The 22,201-nt window shown below is 39.6% G+C and overlaps 1 protein-coding gene across 4 annotated transcripts in view; it reads left to right on the forward strand.

The window, feature by feature from the left end:
- DLAT (dihydrolipoamide S-acetyltransferase) overlaps positions 1–21,373 on the forward strand; it is a 39,013-nt gene extending 17,640 nt beyond the window's left edge. For 2 of the 4 annotated variants that reach the window (XM_077960712.1, XM_077960713.1), the window contains exons 9-14: positions 365–457; positions 1,082–1,189; positions 6,605–6,720; positions 17,155–17,317; positions 18,282–18,418; positions 19,522–21,372. In XM_077960712.1, the coding sequence (XP_077816838.1) occupies positions 365–457; positions 1,082–1,189; positions 6,605–6,720; positions 17,155–17,317; positions 18,282–18,418; positions 19,522–19,651 (747 nt within the window). In that variant the 3' untranslated portion in view covers positions 19,652–21,372. 4 annotated transcript variants of the gene reach the window in all.
- The last annotated feature ends 828 nt before the right edge of the window (positions 21,374–22,201 follow it).

Consider the following 22,201-nt stretch of genomic DNA (forward strand, 5'->3'; position numbering starts at 1 on the left):
TCATGCTTGTAAACCCAGCACTTTGGGAAGCTAAGGTGAGTGGATCACTTGAGCCCAGGCGTTTGAGACTAGTCAGGGCAACATGGCTAATTTCCATCTCTACTAAAAATACAAAAAAATTAGCTGGGCATGGTGGCATGCACCTGTATTCCCAGTTACTCCAGGGGCTGAGATGGGAGGACTGCTTGAGCCCAGGAGGTTGAGGCTGCAGTGAACCATGATTGAGCCACTGCATTCCAGCCTGGGTGACAGAGCAAGACCCTGTCTCCAAAAAAAAAAACTGCATAGTCACTGGCAGTCTTTCCCAGGTACTTATGCTAAGATTGAGCCATAGTTACTGAGAACTTTTTCTCTCCTCCCATAGGCTCCAGCAGCTGTTGTGCCTCCCACAGGTCCTGGAATGGCACCAGTTCCTACAGGTGTCTTCACAGATATCCCAATTAGCAACATTCGTCGGGTAAGAGAATTACCATCATCTGGAATCAGCTATTAGGGGCATCTTTACTCTAGTTGTTTAGTTGCTTCCATAGTTTTAACACATTAACAGAGGCTTTTTAAGTTGGGAATATTAGACGATTACTTTAAGGGAAGTTTTGGCCAGCTGAATACTTGAATCCATTTGTTCTATTAGAAGGGCCAGGTGCAGTGGCTCACACCTGTAATCCCAGCATTTTGGAAGGCCGAGGCGGGTGGAACACAAGGTCTGAACTTCAAGACCAACCTGGCCAACATAGTGAAACCCCGTCTCTACTAAAAATACAAAAATTAGCTGGGCATGGTGGCGCATGCCTGTAGTCCCAGCTACTCGGGAGGCTGAGGCAGGAGAATTGCTTGAACCTGGGAAGTGGAGGTTGTGGTGAGCCGAGATCACACCACCGCACTCCAGCCTAGGCAGCAGAGCGAGACTCCATCTCAAAAAAAAACCTAGGAGGTGTTATATTATGGCGGAGTCCTCCGTCTTTCAATTATAATAATGCTTGAGGTAAGTATTACCAGAGAGTAAGGTGGAGAGACAAACAGAGCCCTGAATTAGTTAAGGTCTTAACTCAAGATGATTTTTTTAAAATCTCTTTGGTTTCAGGTTATTGCACAGCGATTAATGCAATCAAAGCAAACCATACCTCATTATTACCTTTCTATAGATGTAAATATGGGAGAAGTTTTGTTGGTACGGAAAGAACTTAATAAGGTAAAAGGTCTGAAAATTCCAACTTTCTAAGTTACAAAAATTTTGTCTTTCCCCACCAAACATTTATATTTTTGTCCATATATTTTGTTACAGTATGCCAGCTGGTGTTTACTTTCTTGATCTTGTCCTTTGAAGCACAAGATTTTAAATATTGGTTATGTCCACTTTATTTTTTTCTTCTGTGCTTTTGGTATTATATCTAAGAAACTATTACCTAGTCTAAGGTCATAAAGATTTACACTTATGTTTCCTTGTAACAGTTTTATAGTTTTAGTTCTTACATAGGTCTTTGCTGTATTTTGAGTTAATTTTTTGTAGGTAGTGTGAGATAGGAATCTAACTTCATTGTTTTGCATGTGGACATTTATTCTTTCATCCCAGCACCATCTTTCCCCATCGAATTATCTTGGTTTCCTTGTCAAAATTAATCATATATGTGAGAATTTTATTTCCAGATTTTTTTTTTTTTTTTTTGATCTTGTTATTTTTTGTTTTGTTTTGTTTTTTATACTTTAAATTCTGGGGTACATGTGCAGAACGTGCAGGTTTGTTCCATAGGTATACACGTGCCATGGTGGTTTGCTGCACCCATCAGCCCGTCATCTACATCAGGTATTTCTGCTATCCCTCCCCTAACCCCTCGTCCCCCTGTATATAGGTCCTGGTGTGTGGTGTTTCTCTCCCTGTGTCCATGTGTTCTCATTGTTCAACTCGCACTTACAGTGAGAACATGCGGTGTTTGGTTTTCTGTTCCTGTGTTAGTTTGCTGAGAATGATGGTTTCCAGCTTCATCCATGTCCCTGTAAAGGACATGAACTCATCCTTTTTTAATGGCTGCATAGTATTCCATGGTGTATATGTGCCACATTTTCTTTATCCAGCATATCATTGGTGGGCATTTGGGTTGGTTCCAAGTCTTCGTTATTGTGAACAGTGCTGCAGTAAACATACGTGTACATGTGTCTTTATAGTTGAATAATTTATAATCCTTTGAGTCTATACCCAGTAATGGGATTTCTGGGTCAAATGGTATTTCTGGTTTAGATGCTTGAGGAATCGCCACACTGCCTTCCACAATGGTTGAACTAATTTATACTCCTACCAACAGTGTAAAAGCGCTCCTATTTCTCCACATTCTCTCCAGCATCTGTTGTTTCCTGATGTTTTAATGATCGCCATTCTGACTGGTGTGAGATGGTATTTCATTGTGGTTTTGATTTGCATTTCTCTAATGACCAGTGATGATGAGCTTTTTTTCATATGTTTGTTGGCCGCATAAATGTCTTTTTTTGAGAAGTGTCTGTTCATATCCTTTGCCCACTTTTTGATGGGGTCGTTTGTTTTTTTCTTGTAAATTTGTTTAAGTTCCTCGTAGATTCTGGATATTAGCCCTTTGTCAGATGGATAGATTGCAAAAATTGTCTCCCATTCTGTAGGTTGCCTGTTCACTCTGATGATAGTTTATTTTGCTGTGCAGAACCTCTTTAGTTTAATTCGACCCATTTGTCAGTTTTGGCTTTTGTTGCCATTGCTTTTGGTGTTTTAGTCATGAAGTCTTTGCCAATGTCTATGTCCTAAATGGTATGGCCTAGGTTTTCTTCTAGGGTTTTTATGGTTTTAGGTCTTACATTTAAGTCTAATCCATCTTGAGTTAATTTTTGTATAAGGTGTAAGGAAGGGGTCCAGTTTCAGTTTTCTACATATGGCTAGCCAGTTTTCCCAACACCGTTTATTAAATAGGGAATCCTTTACCCATTTCTTGTTTTTGTAGGTTTGTCAAAAATCAGATGGTTGTAGATGTGTGGCGATATGTCTGAGGCCTCTGTTCTTCTGTTCTGTTCCATTGGTCTATATATCTGTTTTGGTGCCAGTACCATGCTGTTTTTGTTACTGTAGCCTTGTATTGTAGTTTGAAGTCAGGTAGCATGATGCCTCCAGCTTTGTTCTTTTTGCTTAGGATTGTCTTGGTTATATGGACCCTTTTTTGGTTCCATATGAAATTTAAAGTAGTTTTTTTCTAATTCTGTGAAGAAAGTCAATGGTTGCTTGATGAGGATAGCAATGAATTTATAAATTACTTTGGGCAGTATGGCCATTTTCATGATATTGATTCTTCTTATCTGTGAGCATGGAATGTTTCTCCATTTGTTTTTGTGTTCTCTCATTTCCTTGAGCAGTGGTTTGTAGTTCTTGAAGAGGTCCTTCACATCCCTTGTAAGTTGTATTCCTAGGTTTCTGGTTTCTTTCACCCCAGCACCATCTTTCCCCATCGAATTATCTTGGTATCCTTGTCAAAATTAATTCCAGGTATTCTGTTCTCTTTGTAGCAATTGTGAATGGGAGTTCACTCATGATTTGGCTGTTTGTCTGTTGGTGTATAGCAGTGCTTGTGATTTTTGCACACTGATTTTGTGTCCTGAGACTGCTGAAGTTGCTTATTAGCTCAAGGAGATTTTGGGCTGAGATGATGGAGTTTTCTAACTATACAATCATGTCATCTACAGAGACAATTTGACTTCCTCTCTTTCTATTTGAATACTCTTTATTTCTTTCTCTTGCCTGATTGCCCTGGCCAGAACTTCCAATACTGTGTTGAATAGGAGTGGTGACGGGGAGAGCATCTTTGTCTTGTGCCGATTTTTGAGACTGAGTCTCACTCTGCCCAGATTGGGGTGCAGTGGCGTGATCTTGGCTCACTGCAACCTCCGCCTTCCAGGTTCAAGCAGTTCTCGTGCCTCAGCCTCCCAAGTAGCTGGGATTACAGGCATGAGCCACCATGCCTGGCTAATTTTTGTACTTTTAGTAGAGACAGGATTTCACCATGTTGGCGAGGTTGGTCTCGAACTCCTGACCTCAAGTGATCTACCCACCTCGGCCTCCCAAAGTTTGGGATTACAGCCATGAGCCACTGTGCCTATTTCCAGATTCTTAATTCCATTCCATTAATCTCTGTATACCCTTATGCCAGTACCATAGCCTTGATTACTTTAGCTTTGTAATAGGTTGTAAAATCAGGAAATGTGGGCCGGGCGCGGTGGCTCAAGCCTGTAATCCCAGCACTTTGGGAGGCCGAGACGGGCGGATCACGAGGTCAGGAGATCAAGACCATCCTGGCTAACACGGTGAAACCCCATCTCTACTAAAAAATACAAAAAAAAAACTAGCCGGGCGAGGTGGCGGGCGCCTGTAGTCCCAGCTACTCGGGAGGCTGAGGCAGGAGAATGGCGTAAACCCGGGAGGCGGAGCTTGCAGTGAGCTGAGATCCGGCCACTGCACTCCAGCCTGGGCAACAGAGCCAGACTCCCTCTCAAAAAAAAAAAAAAAAGAAAAGAAAAAAATCAGGGAATGTGAGTCGTCTTTGTTCTTTTTTCTCAAGATTGTTTTGTCTGAGTCCCTTGCAATTCTAAATGAATTTTAGGATTAACTTGTAAATTTCTGCATTGAAGCCAGTTAACATTTTGATAAGGATTGATTGGATGTGTCTGCTGATCAATTTGGCAAGTGTTGCCATCCGAAGAATACTGTCTTTTCATCCGTGAACATGTAGATGCCCCTGTATTTAGTTGAGTGTTCTTCAGTCTCTTTTAACAATTTTTTTATAGTTTTTCAGAGTGTAAGTTTTGCACTCTAAATTTGCATTTGTTAAACTTATTCCTAGGTATTTTATTCTTTTTAATATTACTCTAAGTGGAATTGTTTTCTAAATTTCATTTTCAGATTTTTCATTGCTACTATATAAAGGTATGATTTTTTTTTTTTTAAGACTAGTCAGCTATTCTAGTGAGAAGTGGGGAAAGAGTAGAAAAGGAGTTATATGTATAACTGACTCTGAGCAATCAATCGAGATAACAATTGATTTTTCTATATTGATCTTTCTTTTTGTATGCCTGCTGGAATGGGATCTATATTGACCTTGTATCCTGAAAACTTGCTGAAGTTCTTACAGTTTTTTAGTGTATTTCTTAGGATTTTCTGTAAACAAGATAATGTTATCTGCAAATAGAGATAATTGTACTTTTTCCGTTTTGACCTGTATGCCTTTTATTTCTTTTCTTGCCTAATTACTCTGGCTGGCACCTCTAGCCAATGTTGAATAGATGTAGCAGAAGTGGACATCTCGTCTTGTTCTTGATCTTTGGGAGAATAAGTCTTTGATCATTAAATAGTTGTGAGGTTTCCCTAGATCAGGTTGAGCAATCCTTCCGGTTCCTAGTTAGTAAGAGTGTTTTGATCATGAAAAGGGGTATTGAATTTTATCAAATGCGAATTTTATCAAATGCTTTTTCTGTGTCTGTTGAGATGGTTATGTGTTTTTTGTCCTGTATTCTATTAGGACATTATTACGTTAATTGATTTTCAGATGTTAATGGAAATTTGCATTTTTGGGATAAATCACATTTGATCATGGTGAATGATCCTTTTTATATATTGCTGGATTTTATTTGCTAGCGTTTTGCTGAAGATTTTTACATCTATATTCGTAAGAGATTATTGTAGTTTTTTTGTTTTTTTTTTTTTTCTTCTAATGTCATCTTTGGTTTTGGTATCAGGCTAATACCGGTCTTATAGAATGTGTGGGGAAGTGTTTCTTGCTCTTCTTTGATTTTTCTTTAAAAGAATTTGTGAGGAATTGATATTAATTCTTGTTTAATGTTTGGTAGAATACTGATGAAGCCATTTGGGTCTAAGCTTTTCTATGTGGGTAGTTTTTAAATTACCAGTTCAATCTCTTCGTTAGTTATAGGTCTATTCGGAGTTTTTGTTTCTCTTTGGTTCAGTTTTGGTAGCTTATGTCTGTATGGTCGTTCATAGTATTCCCTATAATTCTTTTTACTTCTGTAAGGTAGATAGTAATGTCCCCTATTTCACTCCTAATTTTAGGAATTCTGGTCTTCTCTCCTCTTCTTGGTCAGTCTAACTAAACATTTATCATTGTGGTTGTCATTTGGTTGATCTTTTCAAAGAACCAAATTTTGTTATTGTTGTGATGAATGAAAATTATGACATAATATACCATAACTTATGGGATATGCTAAAGCAGTACTTACCAGAAAACAGCTGTAAGAGTCTGCATTTAAAAAGATGAAGGAACCAATGTTTGGTTTCATTTGTTTCTTTCTACCTCAGGGTATTTGTATATTCATTCTCTTTCTCCTCCTCCTCCTTTTCTCAAGATTATACAGTTTTACTCTTTGGTGAGAGAATTTAGAAACTACAGTTGTCCGGGGAGGGAGAACATTAGGAAAAATAGCTAATGCATGTGAGGCCTAATACCTAGGTGATGGGTTGACAGGTGCAACAAGCCACCATGGCACATGTTTACCTATATAATAAACTTGTATATCCTGCACATGTACCCTGAAACTTAAAATTAAAAAAAAAAAAAGGAAACTACAGTTGTTCTTGTCTTTCCAGATTTTAGAAGGGAGAAGCAAAATTTCTGTCAATGACTTCATCATAAAAGCTTCAGCTTTGGCATGTTTAAAAGTTCCCGAAGCAAATTCTTCTTGGATGGACACGGTTATAAGACAGTAAGTATAACTGGGGACGATATATATCCATCACTAGTTTTCTTATTTAATATGTGAATAGGAGTTGAGGGGATAAGGATAAATGGAATACAGAGAGGCAGATCACTTACATAGGTCAAACAACTTGAAAACAACACAAAAATATTTATGAGATACTGCTTTTTACTTTTTTTCCTTTCTGGCTCCAATTTTCAACCTTGTTTTTGTTGTTGTTGTTTTTTATTTATTTTTTAAAGAGACAGGGTCTTGCTCTGTTGTCCAGGCTGGTCTTGAACTCTTGGGGTCAAGCAGTTCTACAGCCTTGGCCTCCCAAAGTTCTGGGATTTCAGGTGTGAGCCACTGTGCCCAGCCTGAGATACTGCTGGATTTAGCTTGTAAAGGCTATAGATTCTTTGTATGAGTTCAGCAAAGGGAGATTAGTGAACAAATACGTGTAATTAAGTTGATAATGACTGTCACAAAGTAGGGTTAAATAGGTGATTTTCATTCACCCATGAGTTCTCCTGAGCTTCAGGGGCAAAATTAAAACGAGTACTTGTTAATATTATGATGGTATAGAGTAGTATGGTACTCATTGTGTCTCTTTTATCTCATTTAATTCTCATGACCACCTTATGATATAAGTGCTTTCACTTCCATCTCTAGATGAAGAAACTGAGGCTCAGTGAGTTAAGTAACTTGCCCGAGTTAATAAGTTAGTGTTAGGACTGTGATTAGAGCTAAGATTCTGACTCCTAAGCCTATTCGTTTTCTAATGTGTAGATGCTTTTATGTTATTCTTATTCTGAAAAGAAACAAACAAACTTTTTTCCTTTGTACTCGACTGTCACACAGTCACAGCACCAATTCTGTGACCAGATGAGTAGAGGCAGGGGTGGGGAGGGTTTCCCCACACACCAGCCAAGCAGTGAATTCTGCAGTGAGTTCCTCTAATTCAATTAAATTCAATTTTGGTGCTGTCTACCTGTAGATAGTGTCAGATCCCAAAGATTGAGGGCTCAGTCCTACAAGACTGCCCTCACTTCAGATGCCAGTCAAAAGTGTAGGCCACTCATACTTGTAACTGACTGGCTACAAACTGGTTCCTGTGACCTCTTTCTTGGGTTTGATTAACTTGCTAGGACAATTCACAGAATTTGGGGAAACACTTATGTTTATTATAAAGGATATTGCAAAGGATACGGGTGAACACCAGATGAAGAGATGGCTAGGGCGAGGTATGAGGTGGGGTGGTGCAGAGCTTCCGTATCCTCTCTGGGCATACCACCCTTCCAGTACTTCCACAGTTCAGCAACTGGAAGCTCATTAAATCTTGTTGAAGAGTCTTGATAGTGGGGGCTGGGGAGAAAAAGGAAAGGGGAAAAAAAAGTCTTTGTAGAGCTTGATCTCCAGGATCTCCAGCCTACATCTCCCTCCCCTGTCCCTTAGGTCAGTAGGTAGAGCTAAAAGTTCCAACTCTCTAATCCTCTAGTCATTTTGACCCTTCTAGTGACTGGCCCCGTCCCGAGGTTACGCAGGGATCCTGCCGTAAATATCCACAATGGAGCTTATTATATAAGGGGCTCGTTATAAATAACAAAAGATACTCCTATCACTCAGGAAATTCCAGTTTTAGGGTCTCTATGACAGGAACTGGCAACATGGGAACAAAGACCCAAGTATATATTATACCACACTTACTAATATTTATTCATATTTTAGGGCTGGGCTCACACCTATAGTCTCAGCACTTTGAGAGGCCGAGGCGGGTGGATCACTTGAGGTCAGGAGTTCAAGACCAGTCTGGCCAACATGATGAAACCCTGTCTCTAGTAAAAATACGAAAATTAGCTGGGTCCCGTGGTGGTGCATGCCTGTAATCTCAGCTACTTGGGAAACTGAGGCAGGAGAATTGCTTGAACCCAGGAAGCAGAGGTTGCAGTGAGCTGAGATTGTGCCATTGCAGTCCAGTCTGGGTGATAAGAGCAAAACTCTACCTCAAAAAAAAAAAAAATTTTAATATTAAATTTAGGTTGGAATACTGTTCCCTTAATAAGAGGTCAGTTCCCAGGAGGCAAACACAACGGTTTTTTTTTTTTTTTGGGGGGGGGGGGAGACAGAGTCTCTGTCACCTAGGCTAGAGTGCAGTAGCACGATCTTGGCTCACTGCAACCTCCGCCTCCCGGGTTCAAGCAATTCTCCTACCTCAGCCTCCTGAGTAGCTGGGATTACAGGTATGAGCCACCACTCCCAGGCAATTTTTTTGTATTTTTAGTAGAGATGGGGTTTCACCATATTGGCCAGGCTGTTCTTGAATTCCTGACCTTGTGATCTGCCACCTTGGCCTCCCAAAGTGCTGGGATCACAGGCGTGAGCTACCACGCCTGGCCCTTAAACACAACTTTTAAACTATTGTTTATTCTGGTATTTATTTACCTGCAGATTTCCAAATATTTTTCTGTTGCCTTTTATGAGTTTTTCATTTATTTTATTGACTGACTTCCTGTTAAAGAACATTAATATTTAGCTTTAGCTGCAGTCTTGGGACTAGAGAGAAAAAAAAGGTAGCTTTGTTATGTCCTTCCTACATACACACACATAACATCATCCTCCCAAATTGATTATAGCACAAATAATCCATATTTGGGGCTGGGCAAGGTGGCTCCCACCTGTAATCCCAGCACTTTGGGAGGCCAAGGCAGGTGGATCACCTGAGGTCAGGAGTTTGAAATCAGCCTGGCCAACATGGCGAAACCCTGTCTCTGCTAAAAATACAAAAACAACAACAACAACAACAACAACAACAACAAAACCTTAGCCAGGTGTGGTGGTGCACGTCTGTAGTCCCAGCTAATCGGGAAGATGAGGCAGGAGAATTGCTCGAACCTGGGAGGTGGAGGTTGCAGTGAGCCAGAATCGCGCCGCTGCACTCCAGCCTGAGTGAGAGTGAGACTGCATTTCAAAAAATAACAAATAAATATAAATCTATATTTGGTTAACCTTTTTTTTTTTTTTTGAGACGGAGTCTTGCTCTGTTCCCCAGGGTGGAGTGCAGTGGCGCGATCTCAGCTCACTGCAAGCTTCACCTCCTGGGTTCATGCTATTCTCCTGCCTCAGCCTCCCGAGTAGCTGGGACTACAGGTGCCTGCCACCTTGCCCGGCTAATTTTTTTTTGTATTTTTAGTAGAGACCAGGTTTCACCGTGTTAGCCAGGATGGTCTCGATCTCCTGACCTTGTGATCCGCCCGCCTCGGCCTCCCAAAGTGCTGGGATTACAGGCTTGAGCCACTGTGCCCGGCCTGGTTAATCTTTTTAGAGTATGTGTGTGTCCAGTGTTAATATTTGTATGCCTATGAAAATAATTTGTATGACTAAGACATGTATTATACCATGAATGCTAACCTAATTGATCTTAGTAATTGCTTTAGGGAAGGCTAGTTTTCTATGTACATGTCAATTCTTTCTGAAACTCCACAAGCTAGGAGGGGAGTTTCAGAAACCATTAAACCATTTCTTAATCTGATCAAACCTATTGGGTAAACTCTTGGCTCTAACTTTTCCTTGGTCATTCTTCTCCTGGAGAACATCTGGGCATATAATATTCTTTATAAACTGTATAGTTTTCTAGGGCTACCATTATTAATGACCACAAAATTGATGGATTAAAACAAATTTATTCTCTCACAGTTCTGGAAACAAGTCTGAAATCAGGGTTTCAGCAGGGGCAATGCATTCCCTCCAAAGACTATAGAGAAGAATCCTTCCTTGCCTTTTCCAGTTCTGGTGTTTCTAGGCATTTAGTGGTTTGTGATTGCATAACTCCAGTCTCTTCTTCCATCTTTACATGGCTTTCTCCTCTGTGTCTGTATTTTCTCTCCTCTTAAGAGGACTGTTGGCATTGGATTTAGGGTCACTCAGATAATACAGGATGATCTTATCTCAGGATCCTAATTATACCTCCAGAGACCTTTTTCCAAATAAGGTCACATTGATAGATTCCAGGGATTAGGACAAAGACTTATCTTTTGGAGGGCCACCATTCAGCCCACTAAACAGACTTTAAATTAGTCTTCCTGTTTTCAGCATTATTCATATTACTGACTCACGGAGAGTTTTCTGGAGCCTGGCAGAAATAGCTTGCTTAAGGCATTGACAGTCTTCAGTAATTCATTCAAGGCCTATTTTTAACTATTGTACCTCTCTAAACCCCTCTTCTTGTGCCATTCTGAGTTAGCCACTGTTACTGAACATACCTTTCAGTTATCTCCTCTTAGGATGCTGTTTGGGCTTTCCTGTTCCTTGCTTTTAGAGGCATTCCTTTTCCATGCTATGGCCACCATGATGATTGTCACAGCAGCAAACATTCAAGGAATTTATATTCCTTAAATATAAATACAGGATACTTAAAATCTAGATAGAGGCAGGTTTGGTTTTTTTTTTTTTTTTTTAAATATTCCTTTAATTCCCCTCTGTGCCAGCATATAGACACTTTTTTTTTTTTTTTTTTCTGAGGTGGAGTCTTACTCTGTTGCCAGGCTGGAGTACAGGGATGCTATCTCGGCTCACTGCACCCTCCGCCTCCCAGGTTCGAGCGATTCTCCTGCCTCAGCCTCCTGAGTGGCTGGAATTATAGGCACATGCCACCATACCCAGCTAATTCTTGTATTTTTAGTAGAGATGGGATTTCACCGTGTTGGCCAGGATGGTCTCAATCTCTTGACCTCGTGATCTGCCTGCCTCAGCCTCCCAAAGTGCTGGGATTTTGGCATGAGCCACTGTGCCTGGCCGCATGTTGACACTTTTTAACACTTTAATTTGCCATCTTACATATCATAAAATGTACCTGCTCTAAGTGTACAATTTCTTGATTTTTGTTGAAGGTACGGAATTATGCAGTCTTTACCACAATCTTATTTTAGAAATTTCTATCACCCCCAGAAGATCACTTATGCTTATTTATAGTAAATTCTTATTTTCACCTTCAGCCCCTGGGCAATCTGTTCTAGTGCTTGAATCTATAGATTTGTATTTTCTAGACCTTTTATAGAAATGGAATCATAGGCCGGGCGCAGTGGCTCATGCCTATAATCCCAGCACTTTGAGAGACCGTGGTGGGTGGATCATGAGGTCAGGAGATCAAGACCAGCCTGGCTAATACAGTGAAACCCCATCTCTACTAAAAACACAAAAATTAGTCAGGTGTGGTGGCAGGCGCCTGTAGCTACTGGGGAGGCTGAGGCAGGAGAATGGCGTGAACCCAGGAGGTGGAGCTTACAGTGAGCCGAGATCCTGCCACTGCACTCCAGCCTGGGTGACAGAGTGAGACTCCGTCTCAAAAAAAAGAAATGGAATAATAAAATATGTGGTTTTTTGCATTTGCTTTCTTTCACTTAGCAAAATGTTTCTGAGACTCATCTGTGTTGTAGCATGTATCTGTAGTTTATTCTTTTTTCTTGCTGAATAGTGTTTAATCGTATTCAGTGTACCTCTTTATCATTCACCAGTTGATTAACATTTGTTTTCCAGTTTTTTGCTATTATGAATGATGCTACTATGAATATTTACATACAATTATTTGTGTGGACATGTGTTTTTATTTTTCTTCAGTAGATTCCTAGGAATGGAATATCTGAGTCATAGGGTAAAAGTATGTTTAATTTTTAGAGAAACTTGTACATTATTTTTCAAAGCAGTTACACCGTTTTACCTTCCCACCAATAGTGGATAAATGTTCCAGTTTCTTTATGTCTTCATCAATACTTGTTACTGTGTGGGTGTGAAGTGAGAGCCATCTACTTGTGAGATCTCGCTTTATTGCACTTTGATTTATTGAGCTTTTTTATAAATTGAAGGCTTGTGGCAATCCTCTGTCAAGCAAGTTGATGGCACCATGTTTCCAACAGCATGTGCTCACTTCCTGTCTCTGTGTCACATTTTGGCAATTCCTAGAGTATTTTAAACTTTATTATTCTATCTGTTAGGGTGACCTGTGATCAAGGATCTTTGATGTTACCATTGTAATTGTTTCGATGCCCCATGAACCATGCCTATATAAGATGGCAAACTTCATTGATAAATTTTGCATGTGTTCTGACTGGTTGATAGAATTATCAACCAGCTGTTCCTCTGTCTCTCTCCCTCTCCTTGGGCCTCCCTATTCCCTGAGACACAATAAAACTGAAATCAGGCCAATTAGTAACTCTACAGTGGCCTCTGAGTGTTTGAGTGAAAGGAAGACTTTCATGTCTCTTACTTTAAAAGCTAGAAATGATTCAGCTCAATGAGTAAGGCATGTCAAAAGCCAAGATAGGTTGAAAGCTAGGCTTCTTGTGCCAAACAGCCAACTTGTGAATACAAAGAAAAAGTTCTTGAAGGAAATGAAAAGTACTATCCTGGTGAACACATGAATAACAAGAAAGTGAAACAGCCTTGTTGCTGATATGGAGAAAGTTTTGAGTGGTCTAGATAAAAGATTAAACCAGGTACAGCATTGCTTTAGGCCAAAGCATTCAGAGCAAGGCCCTAACTCTCTTCAATTCTTTGAAGGCCAATAGAGGTGAGGAAGCTGCATAACAGAAGTTTGAGGCTAGCAGAGGTTGGTTCATGAGGTTGAAGGAAAGGAGGCCATAATAACATAAAAGTACAGGGTGAAGTACAAATTATTCAGAAGATATAGCTAAGATAATTGATGAAACAGCTTTATATTGGAAGAAGATGCCATCCAGGACTTTCATAGCTAGAGAGGAAAAGTCCATACCTTGCTCTAGAGCTTCAAAGGACAGGTTGATTCTGTTAGCAGGTAATACAGCTGGTGACTTCAAGTTGAGGCCAGTGCTCATTTACCATTCTGAAAATCCTAGGGCCCTTAAGAATTATTCTAAATCTGCTCTGCCTATGCTATATATGGAACAACAAAGCCTGATGACAGTTTACAGCATGGTCTGCTGAATATTTTAAGCCCACTGTTGAGGCCTACTGCTCAGAAAAAAGGATGCCTTTCAAAATTTATGCTTGTAGACAATGCACTTGCCCATCCAAGAGCTCTGATGGACATGTACAAGATTGAAGTTCTCTTTTCTTTTCTTTTTTTTTTTTTTTTTGAGATGCAGTCTCACTCTGTCATCCAGGCTGGACTGCAGTGGCACCATCTCTGCTCACTGCAACCTCGGCCTCCCGGGTTCAAGCAGTTCTCCTGCGTCAGCCTCCCGAGTAGCTGGAATTACAGGTGCCTGCCACCAGGCCCAGCTGTATTTTTAGTAGAGACTGGATCTCACTATGTTGGCCAGGCTGGTCTCGAACTCCTGACCTCAGGTGATCTGCCTGCCTCAGCCTCCCAAAGTTGTGGGATTGTGTGAGCCACCACGCCCAGCCTAGATTGAGGTTATTTTCATGCCTGCTAACACAGCATCCATGCTGTAGCCCATGGATCAAAGAGTAATTTTGACTTTTGAGTCTTATTGTTTAAGAAATTTATTTGGCCGGGTGCGGTGGCTCACACCTGTAATCCCAGCACTTTGGGAGGCCGAGACAGGTGGATCACGAGGTCAGGAGATTGAGACCATCCTGGCTAACACGGTGAAACCCTTTCTCTACTAAAAATACAAAAAAATTAGCCGGGTGTAGGGGCAGGTGCCTGTAGTCCCAGCTACTTGGGAGGCTGAGGCAGGAGAATGGCGTGAACCCGGGAGGCGGAGCTTGCAGTGAGCCGAGATCACACCACCGCACTCCAGCCTGGGCGACTGAGCAAGACTCTGTCTCAGGAAAAAAAAAAAAAAAAGAAATTTATTTTAGGGCTATAGTTGCCATACATAGTGATTCCTCTGATGGATCTGAGCAAAGTAAATTGAAAACCTTCTGAAAGTGATCCATCATTAACAGAAGTTTGGAAGAAGCTGATTCCAGCCCTCGTCGGTAACTTTGAGATGTTCAAAGACTTTTTAGTAAAGGAATTAACTGCAGATATTGGTAGAAATAGCAAGATAACTAGAATTAGAAGTGGAGCCTGAAGATGGGAATGAATTGCTGCAATCTCATGATAAAACTTGAATGGATGAGTAGCTGCTGCTTATGGAGAGGAAAAGAAAGTGGTTTCTTGAACTAGAATCTACTCCTGGTAAAGAAGCTGTGAACATTGTTGAAATTACAAAAGAGGATTTAGAGTATCCTATGAATTTAGTTGAAAAAGCAACTGCAGGATTTGAGAGCACTGACTCTAGTTTTGAAAGAAATTCCATGGTTAAAATGCTGTCAAACAGCACTGCATGCTACAGAGAAATCTTCTGTGAAAAGAAGAGTCAATCAGTGGGACAAACTTCATTGTTATCTTAAGAGACTGCTACAGCCACTCAGTCTTCAGCAACCATAATCCTCATCAGTCGGCAGCCATCAACATCAAGGCAGGATCTTCTACCAGCAAAAAAATTACAATTAGCTAAAAGTTCAGGTGCTTTTTAGCATATTTTAGCAATAACGTAGTTTTAAATTAAGGTATATACATTGGTTTTTTTGTTAGTCATAATGCTATTGCACTCCTAGTAGACAACAGTGTAGTGTTAAGCATAACTTTCATATGTACTAGGAAATCAGAAAATTCATGTGACTCGCTTTATTGCAGTATTATTTTGGTGTTCTGGAACTGAACCTGCAATATCAAGATATTTCTATACTTAGATGAAGGGATTGAGATTGTCTGTTAATTCTAACCAAACACCATTCATTTACTTGTTCATATACTCATTCAGCATTTTTTTAACATGTACTCTTTACTGGATTCAGTGGTAAACAATATAGGGAACACTATCCTTACTGTCTCAAAGGGAGGATGACGGAACAAGCAATATTGTAATAATTTAATCAAGAAAGCAGTATTTGCTGTGTGATACCTTGGCTAGAGTCCTGTGGTAATTAATGAGTCATACACTGTATTTTTATTAGAGCAGGTCCCTGTGTTTTTTTGCAAGTGACAAAATCCTTCTCCAGCCAACTTAGGCAAATTGGGGGATTTGGTACCCATTGATCTTTTTGGAGCTTGTGCCTAGAGGGAGCTGGAGTTCTTTGGAGGCAGAGCTGTGCCTTTGTGTGAAGCCTTAACTTTTTCTCGATTACAGAACAGTAGCAGGGGCCCTTACGCAGACCCCAAGGAGACCATGGATAAAATCCATCAGCTTGTGAACTTCAGTTGGGGCGGGGCTGGGGGGGAATCACCTTTTTTTTTTTTTTTTTAAACTAACCTCTACTAACATTTAGCATTTCCTCTTTTTATAAATGTAGAGAACAGATCAAATGTTAACAGTACTTGTGTCTGGTGACCAGTAAAAATCAGTTATTTTCATATCTCATTGTAGTTGTATATGTCTCAAAATGTTATTTTGTTCATGCCTGCTTCAAAGTGATTGCCATTATTAGACCTGCAACAAGATCTTATTATTGAGTGAATACAGAAGCACATTTGTCATAATTTTGTTTTTTGAACAGTTTGATAACTGAATTTCAGTATAGTTTCTCTCTTTTTTAAAGTAATTTGAGTATTTTCAGTGTTAAAAAGGTATTCTGAGATAAGATCCAGATGCATAGGGGCACCTGCTGTAGAAAAGATTGGAACTCCGTACTTGATGACAATACAAGATCTGATTTTGTGTTTAAAAAAAAAAAAAAAAAAAGATTGGGAACCCTTACTTTTACGTACTTCTGAGGTACCACCACCTATGTATCCTGAGCACTCCTTTTTCATGCTACAATGCAGTTCTTTCCCTCCACTCTTACTTTCATCTGCTCAAACTACCTGTAGAGACTCAACTCCAGTCAATGTACTTCCACTCAAAATCCAAGGAGTTTTGATTGGTGGCATCCATGTGTGGGTCAAGGCAGATGGCAGGGGATGTTAGATGATATGTGTGAAACCAAGCTACTGCTGCTGACACATTTCTCTTTTATTTTTTCTTGGTGGGTGGTGGGGTCGGGGGCAGGGGCAGTATTGGGGGATGGAGTCTCGCTCTGTTGCCCAGGCTGGAGTGCAGTGGCACAATCTCAGCTCACTGCAACCTCCGCCTCCCAGGTTCAAGCGGTTCTCCTGCCTCATCCTCCTGAGTAGCTGGGACTACAGGTGTGCACCACCAATACCTTTTGTATTTTTAGTAGAGACAGAGTTTCGCCATGCTGGCCAGGCTGGTCTCAAATTCTTGACTTCAAGTGATCCGCCCACCTCAGCCTCCCAAAGTGCTGGGATTACAGGCGTGAGCCACCGTTCCCAGCTCTCTCTTTCATTTTTAATAACTACAAGTCAAGGAGAGGGCATAGCAAAATTTAAAAATTAGGATAGACATCATCTTTGGCTGAACAATAACACACACATTGGTTCAAAAAATTTTTGAAGTAAATATAAGTATTCTTGCTTAACCTGGCACATAGGCTCTTAATAAACAGTTTTTGATTACATTTATTTTTCTTTTTAAACAGAAATCATGTTGTTGATGTCAGTGTTGCAGTCAGTACTCCTGCAGGACTCATCACACCTATTGTGTTTAATGCACATATAAAAGGACTGGAAACCATTGCCAATGATGTTGTTTCTTTAGCAGCCAAAGCAAGAGAGGGTAAACTACAGCCACACGAATTCCAGGTAAGGTGTTGATTATTGCTTTCTAATTATGTTATTTTTAAGGTTTGCATAATGCATGTATTGCATTTTTCACCTTTTGATTCTGCCATATAATTCTTTTTTTTTTTTTTTTTTTTTTTTTTGAAACAGAGTCTCACTCTTGTCACCCAGGCTGGAGTGCAATGGCGCAATATTGGCTCACTGCAACCTCTGCCTCCCAGGTTCAAGCAATTCTCCTGCCTCTGCTTCCTGAGTAGCTGGTATTATAGGCACATGCCACCACGCCTGGCTAATTTTTTTATTTTTATTTTTTTTGTATTTTTAGTAGAGACGGGGTTTCACTATGTTGGCCAGGCTGGTCTCAAACGCCTGACCTCAAATGATCGCCTGCCTCACCCTCTCAAAGTGCTGGGATTACACGTGTGAGCCACTGTGTCTGGCCTGCCACGTAATCTTTTTTTTTTTTTTTTTTTTTTTTGAGGCGGAGTCTCACTCTGTCGCCAGGTTGGAGTACAGTGGCACAATCTCAGCTCACTGCAACCTCCATCTCCCAGGTTAAGGTGATTCTCCTGCCTCAGCCTCCTGAGTAGCTGGGACTACAGGCCCGCCACCACGCCTGGCTAATTTTTTGTATTTTTAGTAGAGACGGCATTTCACCATGTTGGCCAGGATGGTCTCAATCTCTTGACCTCATGAGCCCCACCGCACCTAGCCTTGCCATGTAATTCTTATTTACACACGGCTCTGAAAATAAAGAAAAATTGAATCACATATCCAAAAGAAGATACTATCTGAAAATAAGACATTTTCCAGCTGACATTTTTGTTCATATTGTAATGGTTGTATATCTTCAGTAATATGTATTCCATTCAGGCCTTTCTTAAGACCTTGCACCTTTTTAGCTTAAGGTCTTTTCACAGAACATTTGTCAAGTTTTCTGATTTATGTTGACAAACAATATTATTTTTAATATTATTTCCTCTAGGGTGGCACTTTTACGATCTCCAATTTAGGAATGTTTGGAATTAAGAATTTCTCTGCTATTATTAACCCACCTCAAGCATGTATTTTGGCAATTGGTGCTTCAGAGGATAAACTGGTTCCAGCAGATAATGAGAAAGGGTAAGTGCCGAAATAAAGGGGAAGTCATAAGCTAATTTTTATTACTATATACACTTGTCCTGTGGTATCCTCAGGGGATTGGCTCCAGGAACCCCTTTGAATATTGTAATCCACAATGCTCAAGTCCCGATATATGATATAGTATTTGCATATAACCTACACACATTCTTCTGTATACTTTAATCTCGACTTATAATAATACAGTACCTAAACAGCGCTTCATTCACATGGATCCAGTGTAGTACCCAGTGTGCAGCAAATTCCAAGTTATGCTTATGGACATTTGTGGAATTGTTTACTTTCTCACTCACTCTGTCACCCAGGCGGAAGTGCAGTGGTGCCATCTCAGCTCACTGCAATCTCCGCCTCCCGGGTTCAAACAGTTCTCCTGCCTCAGCCCCCGTGTAGCTGGGATTACAGGTGTGTACTACCACACTCAGCTAATTTTTGTATTTTTAGTAGACATGTTGTTTCACCATGTTCGCCAGGCTGGTCTTGATCTTCTGACCTCAAGTGATCTGCTCACCTCAGCCTTCCAAAGTGCTGGGATTACAGGAATGAGCCACTGTGCCTGGCCAGAGTCTCAGTTTTATATATAGTTATTGGCACGGTATATTGCATCTTCAAATAAAATTATATATATGATAAAATTCTTCAAGGCAGCAACTTTTCTTTACTAAATGCAGTTAGTTCTATTTGAGATGGAAAGCCTTATTCTAGGTGAGGAGTCAGCACATTTTTTTTTTTTTTTTTTTAGTCATATAGTAAGTATTTTAGGCTTTCTGGGACATACGGCCACTGTTGCAAATACTCTGCCATTGTAATATGAAAGGAGGCATAAACAAGACATAAATGAATTGCAGTAAACCTTTAATCAATAAAAATAGGCAGAGGGCGGGATTTGGCCCATTGCCCACTCCTACTCCAGGTATCTGGTCTGTTTCTTCAAGCTGTTAATTTGAGCTAAAGGTATAGGAGACTGGAAGAGTAGATAGGAAATATTACCTGGTTGGGATTATAGGGTAGGAGTGAGCATTTGGGTGGTTATTGGCTGAAATGCAGTCTTTTATTTCAGAATATCTAAAATGTTTTTCTTTTTCTAGGTTTGATGTGGCTAGCATGATGTCTGTTACACTCAGTTGTGATCACCGGGTGGTGGATGGAGCAGTTGGAGCCCAGTGGCTTGCTGAGTTTAGAAAGTACCTTGAAAAACCTGTCACCATGTTGTTGTAACTAACTCAAGAATTTCTAAACTCTCCCAGGTCACAGTGATTCATTCTTATCAAGATATTTATGTTATTAAACAGGTGGTTCTTTTTATTTTAACCAGTTATTTTTATTATTGAGTCTGTCCAGATAAGCTATTTATAATGGGCATTACTGAATTTTTAAAATGCCGATTACACCCAAATATTGTTCACATTTAATAATCCGACACCAGATTTTTAGCTCTGTACTCCTAATTAAGGGACATGTGGCCTTGCCTAGCCCTCTGGTGATAAGTACTTCCACTAGGAAATGTAGAATAGGTAGAACCTAAAGAAAGGGACATAAAGGTAACCCGGATGGAACCTTGAAATTCTGAAATTTAATCACCTAAAATGTTCTCCTTAGATGTGAGAGAAGGAGAAATCAGGAAAATTAATTCTCGTGGGGGAAGGGCTTGAATTGAAGCTTTACTTTAGAATTTAACCCTGGTTTGAAATTTTCCATTACATGATCTTGGTTTACCATCGATGGGAAGGGTAGAAAACTTCAAGGAAAATAAGTGAAATTTTCAAAGTCAACATTTTCTTAGACCTTTTCAGCTGATTGTTTATTTTTCTATGAATCCCTATACATGGTTGTTTCCCCTCCTCTTGAGATAATCTAAATATAAACCAGCTACTTGATATAAATGAGAATTTGTGTGGATATTTATTTAAACAAATGTGTAATTTTGAGTACAGAATTCAACAGTTACCTCCAAAAGAGAAACATTCTTAATAGAATTTAACAGAAGTTGTGAAACTAAAATTTTCCAAGATTAACTGGTAGTTCATTGTAAATGAACCTAATGAACAGAATTTATTACTTCACTGTGGAAAATACTATCAAATAACTGAGGAATAGATATGGAATAAGTGTACATATGTAAAATATGGTTACTAGAGTTAGATATGTGCCAAAGTTCATTTATCCCAAATCCTGTCTGAAAAGAAGAGGAGGGGTACATTAGTAAACATTTTGGAGTGCTTAAAAATGCCAAAAACAAAATGGTAGTTTCTACTTGGATAAAGTAAAAAAGTTAAATGTGTGTAAAAGAGTGTTCTGTGTCCCTCTACTCCAGCATCGTCCCATGTAAAATAAGAAAGCCCTAAAATACTGTTGGAGAGAAAAAATTAACTAGGTTGCTACCTTATTAGCCTAAGTACTTTTATCCATTTTGTTAGATTTTGCCTGCCTTTTGGAGGGAAGGAGGGAGGCGATATTCTGGATTATAAAAATGAATTGGGAACATTATCACAATTCTAGACTTTCTATTAATATTTATGTGTTTTAATAAATGTTTGAAATTATTTATGACTACTTAAAATGAATCTGACCAGTGCTTCTTGTATATGTAATATGTGGAGTTAGCCCCTGAAATTTGCTTTAAGTGTTTCAGTGTTGAATCTGTTTCTAAATATTCATTATTACATGGTGCACAAGTGACACTCCATATATTCCACACAGACTTTTACCTTGCTGTATTATTATGAAAACAATACATTAATCTGATTTTTCAGTAATTAGTAATTTTAGGTTGAAAATTATCCAAAAGAAACAAGTTTATCACAAGGGACCATCATCAATATGATCCAAATCTGGTTCAAACATTCAAAACTTCAAAGAGAATTCATCTTTTGCTAATGCTTGTGGTTCTGTTGTTCCCTTGAAAAAATAAAAATAAAAATTAGTTGCCTTCTAATAAACATTGTTGAGTTAAAAATTAATCTGAGCTATAATCTAAATCTGAATTCAGTCTCTTACCGGAACTGAAAGAAAAAAGTTTTAATAAGAAAGAAATAGTGTTTTTGGTTCATATGTGATTATTTAAAAATTAAAGTATAAATCTTCAATATGTCTGGTTTAAGTTTTGATCTGTTGGTAATTATTTTCACATTTAAATTATTTAGATCTAGGGACAGCCACGTATGTATAAGCTCGCAATACAGATAAATTTTGAGTTTATGTAATTGGTAAAATATGGACTGCATTTAGGAGAATATAATCTAACACTTTAAGCTCAAAGAGTTCCTGAAGCACCCCATGTTGGGGTGTGAAACTTATTACCAAGATGGAAAGTGTGGTCTGGTTGTGTTAGGTGATTTATTCCCAATTCTGAAGGTTGTGATTGTGAAGTTAGGGTATCCCAAGGCATGATCTAGAAAGGAGTAAACAAGTACGTTAGAGAGATAGGAGGAATGTTCATCATGTGTAATGCACAAGTCCTGGAATACATGGGGAAATCATCATCACTACTGATAAGTGATCTACAATGAATTCTGTAGAAAAATCTGGTCTCCAAATTTCTTTTTTTTTTTTGAGATGGAGTTTCGCTCTGTCGCCCAGGCTGGAGTCCAGTGGTGCGGTATCAGTGCACTGCAACCTCTGCCTCCTGGGTTCAAGCAGTTCTTCTGCCTCACCCTCCCGAGTAGCTGATATTACAGGCGCGTGCCACCACACCCAGCTAATTTTTTGTATTTTTAGTAGAGATGGGGTTTCACCATGTTAGCCAGGATGGTCTCTATCTCCTGACCT

Source organism: Macaca mulatta, chromosome 14 (assembly GCF_049350105.2).
Source record: "Macaca mulatta isolate MMU2019108-1 chromosome 14, T2T-MMU8v2.0, whole genome shotgun sequence".
Lineage (NCBI taxonomy): Eukaryota > Metazoa > Chordata > Mammalia > Primates > Cercopithecidae > Macaca > Macaca mulatta.